Here is an 11,394-nt window from a genome sequence, read left to right on the forward strand (position 1 = left end):
AAACAGGACTCCAGTCAGCCATCAGGTGAAAAGGAGGAACCCAGACCAGTGGTCATTCCATATTCATTCAACCTTTATTTAGACAGGTAAATCCCATTGAGCCTCGAGGACTCATTTACAAGAGAGACCTGATTTCAACAAAGAAAGATGACAACAATGGACAACAGCAACAACAATAAACAATTATAAAAAGTAATACTGCAGGTTTTTTTTTTTTTTTTTTTTAACCAAATAGGATGGCTAAAAGAAAAATGTAACAAAAAACAAAACAAAAAAAAAAAAAAAAAAACAGCTAGATTCTAAGGCGAATGTAGAAAACTAAAATCGAACATGTCTGCATTGGTCCCTGCCAGGAGTCCAACAGATTCTTAAAGCCACTTAGAGAGGTCAAGGTCGAGAGCTTCAGATCTTTTTGTAAGGTATTCCAGGAAACAGGAGCGGAGTAGGAGAAGGCCCTTTTGCCTAGTTCAGTCCTCATTGAGGGAACACTGCAGGTAATAATGTCCTGAGAGCGCACGTTGTAGCTGCACTCACGCAGAGACATGCAGCTACGGAGTGCGCTCTCAGGACATTATTATTTTAATGAGAGGATCAGAGACGTTTATTTTCTAAACATAACGTCCCAGTGGCTTTTAAACCCCAAAATACATTACGGCAAAGACTGGTTCATCCCAATGATCCAGTCCCCCGGCACAAACAGAATAATATTGTGTATGCTGTTCAGTGCCAGGAGGGCTGTGATTAGTCTTACATCAGGGAAACTAAACAGCCACTGGCCAAAAGGATGACCCAGCACAGAAGAGCAACAATATCAGGCCAGGACTCTGTGGTCTACACTCATCTCCAGGCCAGCGGTCACTCTTTCAGGGATGAAGATGTTCACATCCTGGATAGAGAGGAACGATGGTTTGAGAGAGGAGTAAAGGAGGCCATCTTTGTGAAAAGAAATCGTCCATCATTAAACAGGGGTGGAGGCCACTGTGTTCATCTGTCCCCCTCTTACAATGCTGTGATTGCTAGTATCACTCAGCCTCCTGTGAATAGTAAACAGCCATCAGTGTGCTAATGATCCATTGTTATGCTGATGGTCCTCCTTGATTATGTGAATAGCTAGTTTTGGTTGTCAGCAGCAAACTGGTTGATCCACTCTGAGAAGGTGCTATTTATAAGACTGAACTGAATACAGCACCTCAGACTGAAGAAGTCTTTCGGATGGAAGACGAAACGTTTCTACAATTTTTTTGTTTTGTTTTGTTTTTTTTAATGTCCAGAGGACCAGATTTAACTTTTTTAGATTTTTCTACCTGGATTATTGAGCAAGCATCAGGATATTAAAGATGGAGGATTTTCTGGCCCACGATGACGATTGGCTCATCAGACGTTTTTAGGCTTCCCAGGGCAATCCTTTTGGAACTGTACTTGGATCTGCAGCCAGTCTTGGAGCGTGACACAGCGAGGAGCCGTGCACTGCCCGTGCATATACAGCTGCTGACCACACTGGGGTTTAGGGGCAACGGGCATTCCAGAGGGAGCTGGCAGACTGATTAGGACAGTGCCAGTCGATCCTGAGCTGAGCCATGCCAGCTGTGTGGAATGGATCTATCTGTATGTCAACCAGGTATATCAAATTTCCTACATAGCAGTTGAACAGACCAACATTAAAGCACAATTTGCAGCGACAGACGACTTTCCTAACGTAAGCAAATCTATCAACTGCACACACATTCCTATAAAAGCACCATCACATGATGAATATGTTTATGTTAACAGGAAGCCTTTTCATTCAATTAATGTGCAATTTATATGTGATGTGCAGAAGCACCCAACCAACATTGTGGCGAGGTGGCCTAGCCCAATGTACGATTTTATTCATTCTAATGAACAGCATGGTTGGGAACAGACTACAAGCTGACACAGTGTGCGATGGGGGAATTTTTGATGATTAAATTCATTTAATTGTCCTAAAATATCTGACCATTTGTTCTTAATTTCTGCATGTGTGTGCTGCTCTGACCCCACAACATTTACAACTTTTCATACATTGTCCCACTCACTCCTCTTGCACTTGGCTCTAATGCCAGAGGACATTGTGCCAAACAGAATTTTTTTAATGCTTCTCTACCTCGTTTAGAAGCATCTCCAACTCATGTTCATGACGTTCCTCTCTTTCCTGTGTCTAGACATTGTTTTTGATAGTGTAGAGAGTTCCTCAGGTGCAGGGCACATTTAAATCTATTTGCATATTTAAATGGAGGCGTGTCAAGGCAGGTGTTGGGTATTTTTTCATACGTGCTCAATGCCACGTTTATTGGGATGTACAAAGGAAGTGTGCTTGGATTCATGCATACGCACGGTTTCATACATCTAGATTTATTTGTGTGTACGCTGTTTTCTGGATTTAAACTTGTGCCATGTTTCAGTAGGAAACTAACTCAAGTTTTTGTACATGAGCCCCCAGGTCTGACAACTACAGGGGATTCAACATTTTCTGCTCTCTTCTGTAAACTGTGACACATGTAAACAAGGATTTAAAAATTAAATAAAATCAAAATAGGAAAAATGCTAACGTTTCAAGAGGTTCCCATGTTAACTGGGCCTCACCATAAATTTACCAGTAAATAAAATTTAGGAGGAAAAATTTAGGCCCTGTTTACACAATGCCGTTTTTAAGTGAAACAGTAGCATTTCTACTGTGTTTTGGCCTCTTGTGTACACAACAATGGTTTGACACTGAAGCTTTGTGAATCCTGGTTTGAGTGGAAGTTTTATGGAAATGCCCATCACTAATATGAAATTGCTCATCTGCACTACAGTTGGCTGCAGTTAGTAGGTTTTCTGCACTTGCACAAGCAGATGAGCAACAGTAACAATGGTGCTGTTTATGCTACTACTCACCCTTTTCAACATGTAGGAGCAACCTAACTTATTCACAGTCCAAACGAATGTTAATGCATTCACGATTTTGAATAAAAATGTTTTCATGCTGGAGACTGAAGTGTCTTGTCTTCTAACATCTGTGTGTCATTGAAATACAAAAATCACAGCTCCAGCTAGTGATCTGGCATGAAAATTACAGTAGATTTAACAAACAACATAACTGTGTTAACGTAAATCTTCCATCAACATTGGAAACAGGTTAACATTTTCTGATATTATTCACATGTAAACATGTCCTCACAGTGGTGGTTTGAAACAAGCAGCCAAACAAACTGCTGTGGAGGAGTTTATTTAGGGTCATGGCTTTTATTAGATCAAGTGCAGCAGGGAGATTACAGGTACTTACTGGGTGCGGTTCAAGGGTGTGTGTTTGTGTGTGTGCAAAGTATGACATGCACAACCAAACTTAATTTACAGATGTTGAAATTAAATGTTCAGTGTTTTCAAGTTGTATGGTCCCCCTGATGGTGTTCAGGACTAAAACACAGAGTGTGTATTGTGTAATTATTATTATTACACAATTAATACAATTACATAATTACACCATTAGGGATTATTAATATAATCCCTAATGGCAAAAAAAGATGCACTCAAAAAAACAACAAAAAAAAAAGTTCTTGTTGGTTTCTTATTTTACCTAGATTGTTTCTTTTGTCAAATTCAATGATGCCTTGTTTTATTTGTTTCCATTCATTCAACAAAACTGATACAAGTACAGCTTTACAAGAGGAATTTTATTTTCCCGGAGTGAAAAACCAAAAAAACATTTATCAAGGATTAATTTTAAAGACTTAATTAAAATAAATGAGATGCAGCTCAAGTAAAAAACAAACAAACAAACAAAAAAAAAAACAGTATGCTGATGTTCCCCATCAGTGAGGTTTTTAAATCATGAATATTTGTAGTTTTCAAGATGAGTGTTTTTCTGACCTGAAAGTGAACAGGGAATACAAGTAAACATTAATGTTTTTGGTAGGGGTGCACCGATTGCAGTTTTCTGGCCGATCACCGATTTCTAAAAAGTCTGACCTGCCGATTCCGATTTTGGCTGATACCGATTTTGTTTAATAAGCGCCACTGTCAGGTGGCCAGGTCACAATGCACCTTCAATTTTACAATCTTATTTTATTGAAAAACATAACATTGAACAATATCCTAGAAACAATACAAACTTGTTTAACTGGCCATAAGGCGGTGCTCTGAAATATAAAGAAAGTTCAGACAATTGTTGTTAAAACTAAAAAAAAATCTGTGAAATCGGTTCCTCATGCAAGTATCGGCCGATTTCCGATTTCCCAAAATTAAGGAAATTGGGGCCGATAAAATCAGTGTACCCATAGTTTTTGGTGCAAGATATTCAAGTCAAGAGGAATTAAAATGTGTATAAGAACAAAAGTAGTTTTTATTTATCTATTTATTTTCTTGACTGAGGTGGCACTAAATGACAAATCCTGCTGAGGGGAGGGAGCAAATTTATCCACCACGAGGTGCAATGCCATAGCCAAGGGGTGGCCAATGGTGGCTTTGGCCAACATAGATTAATCTTAGGCCACCCCAATTATTTGATGAAACTATACTTTCAGTGTTTCCCCTAGATAACTTGCCATGGCGGGGTGCTCATCTCGTCCGTGATTTTTGTCGGGGTGGGGGAAGAGACGGACACGTCCTGAGCTGCGCAGTGCGCTGTTTATACCAACCGTTTTTTGAGGGGGCAGAGACACAGCCACGTGCTGTTTGCACACAGTTTTACAGTTTTAGAGCAGGGTGGGGGAGGCATGAGGGAAGTGGCTGCCTTTAGCTTTTTAGCTAGCGCAACTGTATTGCGAGCCAGTAGTTTAGCATAACGTCATTGCTGACAGGTGGTTGGGGGCGGGGGGTTTAACAGGGTGCTCGGTTCGTTTGATAGGGCGGAGCGCCCCGCTTGTAAAATGGTAGGGGAAACACCGACTATTAAGCATAATAAAAACTAAAAGGCATACTGGTAGTTTCCTCAAATGATAAAGGTAGCCAGTTTACACATGTATATGGCGATGGCCATTTTGGATTTTGACCTGGCAACACAATTTTTGAAGGAACCTTTCTTACCCCTAGATGCAGACATACACCAAAAAGGAAGTTGGCCTGTTGCTTATTTTTAAAGTTATCTCACTCAAGGTTTACTTAAACATGGCGGTGGTGATCTTGCAATAAGCTTTAATTAGGTTAAGTAGCCCAGATCTGTAAAGAAACAGCATAATACAAACCGGATTCCAAAAATGTTGGGACACTAAACAAATTGTGAATAAAAACTGAATGCAATGATGTGGAGGTGCCAACATCTAATATTTTATTCAGAATAGAACACAAATCACAGATCAAAAGTTTAAACTGAGAGAATGTATCATTTTAAGGGAAAAATCTGTTGTTTCCAAATTTCATGGCGTCAACAAATCCCAAAAAAGTTGGGACAAGTCCATTTTTACCACTGTGTGGCATCCCCCCTTCTTCTTACAACACTCAACAGACGTCTGGGGACAGAGGAGACCAGTTTCTCCAGTTTAGAAATAGGAATGCTCTCCCATTCATGTCTAATACAGGCCTCTAACTGTTCAATCGTCTTGGGCCTTCTTTGTCGCACCTTCCTCTTTATGATGCGCCAAATGTTCTCTATAGGTGAAAGATCTGGACTGCAGGCTGGCCATTTCAGTACCCGGATCCTTCTCCTACGTAGCCATGATGTTGTGATTGCTGCAGAATGTGGTCTGGCATTATCGTGTTGAAAAATGCAGGGTCTTCCCTGAAAGAGATGACGTCTAGATGGGAGCATATGTTGTTCTAGAACCTGAACATAGTTCTCTGCATTAATGGTGCCTTTCCAGACATGCAAGCTGCCCATGCCACAAGCGCTCATGCAACCCCATACCATCAGTGATGCAGGCTTCTGAACGGAGCGTTGATAACAACTTGGGCTATCCTTGTCCTCTCTGGTCCGGATGACATGGCGTCCCAGTGTTCCATAAAGAACTTCAAATCGTGACTCATCTGACCACAGAACAGTCTTCCATTTTGCCACACTCCATTTTAAATGACCCCTGGCCCAGTGCAAACGTCTGAGCTTGTGGAGCTTGCTTAGAAATGGCTTCCTCTTTGCACTGTAGAGTTTCAGCTGGCAATGGCGGATGGCACGGTGGATTGTGTTCACTGACAATGCTTTCTGGAAGTATTCCTGAGCCCATTCTGTTATTTCCTTGACAGTGGCATTCCTGTTTGAGGTGCAGTGACGTTTAAGGGCCCGGAGATCACGAGCATCCAGTAGAGTTTTACGGCCCTGACCCTTACGCACAGCGATTGTTCCAGATTCTCTGAATCTTTTGATGATGTTATGCACGGTTGATGATGATAACTTAAAAGTCTTTGCTATTTTACGCTGGGTAACACCATTCTGGTATTGCTGCACTATCTTTCTGCGCAACAATGGTGGAATTGGTAATCCTCTTACCATCTTGGCTTCTGAGAGACACTGACACTCTGAGAAGCTCTTTTAATATCCAATCATGTTGTCAATTGATCTAATTAGTGTTAATTGGTCTTCCAGCTGTTCGTTATATGCTCAATTTCCTTTTTCCAGCCACTTATTGCTACTTGTCCCAACTTTTTTGGGATTTGTTGACACTGTGAAATTTTGAATCAACATATTTTTCCTTTAAAATGTTACATTTACTCAGATTAAACTTTTGATCTGTCATCTATGTTATATTACGACTAAAATATTGACATTTGCCATCTCCACATCATTGCATTCAGTTTTTATTCACAATTTGTTTAGTGTCCCAACTTTTTTGGAATCTGGTTTGTAATAACCTAATCAATAAAATTTCTAAAAAAATTTTTAAAAACGTACATTTTTGGCTGTACTTTCAGTTACAGTTGTGTATTTATGGTATGGTATGAAGTTATTCATTTTAAAAATACAAAACAGTTCCATAAACTATATAAAAAAATACAAGAGATTTAAAATGAAAGGCCGCAGAAAGAAGAAAAAATCTTAATATATCTGCCCCTTTTTCAAACTTCTTGTTCAATCATAATAATCTTCAAGTGACAGAACAAAACGAATAACTCTTTCCAATTTTTCTAATTCTAATACAAAAACACACTAAGCTACTTCATATATTTTTTTTAACAATTCAGCTTTGATCTTTTTCTTAAATGTACACATTGACTTGGCATTTTTAACATCACTCTCTAGACCATTCCACAATCCAATTCCTTGGATTGAGGTAGACCTTCCCTTCAGACTAGTTCTGAATTTTGGTTTGACAAATATCTCTATCCCCTTAAGATTATAACAACTTTGCCTTTTAACAAAATTTCTTTGGATATTTAATGGTAATGTGTTATTTTGAGCCCTATACAGAACTGATAAAATACTGTAATTTACCAAATCATGGAACTTCAATAACTTCAGTTGATAAAATAATGTGCTTGATGGGTGACTGTAATGCTTTCTGGTGATAATTCTTACAGTTCTTTTCTGTAAAATAAAAATAGGCTTTGTAAATACGCTTTCCCCCAAACATCAATACAATAGATTAAATGTGGAACAATGATTGTGTTATATAACATGTACAGAGCTTTATCATTTAATAATTCCCTGACTTTGTATAGTACTGCAATAGATTTAGCTATTTTTGTTCTTACAGAATTCATGTGATTTTTCCATGTTAGCTGTTCATCAATGATTACACCCAAAAATTTCATCTCATTAACTCTACAAATCTCAACACCCTCAATTTTAAATGGATCGTCAACAGTTCTCTTTTTGTTACTAAATATCATGTATTTAGTTTTATCTAAATTTAATGATAATTTATTAAATTTAAACTAAGTTTGTATTTGATCAAATTCTGTCTTCTTTAGAGTTAATGATCAGCCATTGTTGACCATTGTTTTAATAAAATTGAGGTAAGCTGCTGCAGGTGTTAGGAGAATTAATGCAATTGTTATTTTGTAAGAGTTAGTTGATTTTCTGTCTTTTTTGTGGTTTGCAAACCTGAGCTGTTTTTTTTCTTAGATATCCCTCTTTCTTCACTTTTGACCCTAATTAGTTGATTTACAACAGTTTTTGCATTTTCAGGATTTCTCCATCCCAGACTACCGTGCACACTTGCAGGATCCACAGGGTCGCAGGAGACCCTCCTTACTGTCAGAGTTCCACCCTGGAGCTGAAAGGTAGGGTTTTATCTTTTTTATTTGTGTCTTGATGTATAGTAGTTTATCCTCTTGCATTCAATAGCTACTGATACTGTTCCTGTCATTTCTCCTTCAGGCCTCCAGATAGACGCCATGGTTACGAACCGCAGTTTCACTCCATCACAGCTCAGGCAGAGAATGAAGCCTTGGAGGTTAAACGCCCCCGCATGGAGACTGTTGCAGAAGCCCACATGAACCGCACCACTCCCATTGCTGGAGGCATCATGCTGCCCATGCCTCACTCTGTACAAGACAGTTTAAGAGCCACTGTGGAGGTCAAAAAGGTGGGGCTCACGTCTTTTCTACTACATTTTGGTAAATGTTTAGTTGTAATTTTATATCAAGGTAAACGCAACCATTGGGGTGTTTTTATTTTTATTCTTCTTGGTTGCCTCTGTGTTTATGGACTTTAAAGTAAAAATATGTGTATAACACTCACGGTCACACAGATATTCGTGTGACCATGTAGAATTTATTTGCTATGTCCAGATTCATGTGATGGTTTTTCAGGTTTAATATTTCACTCTTTGTCTTTTATGTCAGGAGTCTCAGTTTACTGTCAAAGTAGAGTCTCCATCCTCAGGAGGCCCCTCATTATCCATGGGTGAGGAGCAGGATACGTCGCCTTCCAAACTTTCCAAGGAGGAGCTGATCCAGAGTATGGACCGAGTGGACCGGGAGATTGCTAAAGTAGAACAGCAGATTTCAAAGCTGAAGAAGAAGCAGGTGAGGAACTCAGGAATGCATTTAGTCTCCTAGCAAACTTCAAAATACGAAGAACTTTTCTGTGGAATAAATAAAATAATTTGTAATGTAACACCAAAAATGATACAAAATACTGTAGTAACCATGCCAGTCCAGTTTGTGGTGCTATAGTGCTGCTGCAAAAATGCATCAAAAACAGGAAACAAAAAGTGGAGCACATGCATAAACAGGGGTCGACACAAGAGTTTTCCGGCTTTTTGAGAAAACCTATTTTCATCTCAGACAACCAGATCTTGCCTCAAAGTTGCCGGTGGACAATCAAGTGAAATAAGTTCTGTTGCTGCAATGGATTTCTGTCACCTGTAAAAAAAAAAAAAAGGGGGGGGGGGGTGTTTTGCTAGTCTAGCGCTACGTTACTAATTCAATTCAATTCAATTCAAAAATACTTTATTAATCCCAGAGGGAAATTAAATGTTGTTGTAGCTCATTTTCCTTGTTTCATAAAAGAGTTGTTCTAGATGTTGATGGTTGTGGGCGGGAAGGATCTCTTGTGATGGTCCGTCTTATAGCAGATCTGAAAAAACTGGCCACAGATGTTGATCCGTTTACTTGCACTTGGTTGGCCTCCTGGGCTTCAGGATCACCTGAATGTTGGGCAGAAATCCTCCCAGGGCAATGGCCACTCCTCCCAGCAGCTTGTTGAGCTCCTCATCGCTGCGGACAGCCAACTGTAGGTGCTGATGGACGATCCTGTCCTTCCGCTGTCATGAGCCGCGTTTCCTGCTAGTTCCAGGATCTCAGTGGTCAGGCACTCGAGCACAGCTGGCAGGTAGATGATAAAGCGTCCACAGAACATCCTTTTCAACTCATTTGAAATTTAGGGCTGTAGTTGAGATATTACTTGAGCTTTTGAGATATTAATCAGCTGCTGTTGGTTGTAGAAACTGCCTTGTTGCCATGGTTACACATCATAACAAATGTCCAAAACTAAAAAAGTTTCAGTAAAAATCCTTCCAGCTGCACAGCATCCGATACCAGAGGAAACAATCATCCAAAAAATGTTATTTACTTCCAGAAAAAGAGGAATTAAAGTTTCTAAAAGCAAAATCACAGAATGAGAGTAACAGAGCTGCTCCAACATGCAGCCACCTTGAGCGGCGCAAATGCCGGCGGTTGTTAGAGGTGGGGGATATTGGTAGGCAGGGCACTTGGTTCTGTTGACAGGGCAGGGTGCTCTCCTTAGATAAATAATGCACACAATGTTTTAACAATAAGAAAGTGTTGTAGCGGTTTGGATAACTTAATTTTATTTAGAAGCATACTACGATGCAAGTGTACTGTGATAACATATCCTGATGCATGCTCAATAATCCAGGTAGAAAAATCCAAAAAAGTTAAATCTGGTCCTCTGGACATTCAAAAAACAAAACAGCACCTCAGACTGAGGAAGTCTTTCGGATGAAAGATGAAACGTTTCTACATTTATTTGTTGTTGTTTTGCTTTGTTTTGTTTTTTGAATGTCCAGATTTAACTCTTTTGTATGTACTGTGATAAATTCAATTAAAAAAATAATCACTTGTGAAAAATAAATGGTATTAAATGACTATATGGGCTGAAATCCTGTAAATATAATCTCTTTGACTTACATAATTACTTTAGGAGAGAAATCTCAGTCTGACAAATTCAGTTTTTTTTAATTTTATGAATTTATACTGTGCAAAGGACTTCCTGTACTATAATTTTTTAAATTACATATAACATGAAAGTAAACTACAGTAAAGTTATTTTTAACGCTTCCCTTCCTTCAGAATGTCATTGGACCTGATGATGCAGGTTAAAATCGTCTTACAACTTCAACCCTTCATTAGAGAACATTATATTGTGTACTTTTATTAAGGTCATGCAAACACCCTGTTCAGTCTAAAAAAGTTAAATCTGGTCCTCTGGACATTCAAAAAAAAATAAAAACAAAGCAAAACAACAAAAAAATGTAGAAACGTTTCGTCTCTCATCCGAGAGACTTCCTCAGTCTGAGGTGCTGTATTCAGCTCAGTCTCTTAAATAGCACCTTCTCAGAGTGGAAGAAATTGATAGATTGCCTGAAAATTTTGGAGCAGGACAAGGCTATTGACCATTTTCTGTACCACAGACTGTACCCAGGAGAGGCCACACCTAGTCTGTATGGTTTACCTAAAATCCACAAACAAGGTGTACCTTTAAGACCAATCGTTAGCATGATTAACTCTGTCACTTACAATGTTTCCAAATATCTGGCGTCTGTACTCATCCCTTTAGTTGGCAGCTCAGAACACCACATACAGAACACAATGGACTTTGTGGATAAGGTGAGGGATGTCATCATGGAGACTGATGAAACAATGGTCTCTTTTGATGTCACATCACTCTTTACGTGCATTCCTGTTGATGATGTAGTAGAGGTGGTCAGTTTAAAATTAAAATCAGACACCACTTTGAGCAGCAGGACCACGCTTTCCACAGAACAACTGTGTCAACTCTTG

The 11,394-nt window shown here is 39.1% G+C and overlaps 1 protein-coding gene across 1 annotated transcript in view; it reads left to right on the top strand.

Annotated features, from left to right (window-relative positions):
• Nucleotides 1-11,394, top strand: part of ncor1 (nuclear receptor corepressor 1) — a 179,127-nt gene that overhangs the window by 25,531 nt on the left and 142,202 nt on the right. The window contains exons 3-5 of the mRNA XM_037688038.1: nt 8,054-8,148; nt 8,246-8,453; nt 8,713-8,895. Of these exons, the coding sequence (XP_037543966.1) occupies nt 8,054-8,148; nt 8,246-8,453; nt 8,713-8,895 (486 nt within the window). The remainder of the gene's footprint in view (nt 1-8,053; nt 8,149-8,245; nt 8,454-8,712; nt 8,896-11,394) is intronic.

Source organism: Nematolebias whitei, chromosome 14 (assembly GCF_014905685.2).
Source record: "Nematolebias whitei isolate Nwh7 chromosome 14, NemWhi1, whole genome shotgun sequence".
NCBI lineage: Eukaryota > Metazoa > Chordata > Actinopteri > Cyprinodontiformes > Rivulidae > Nematolebias > Nematolebias whitei.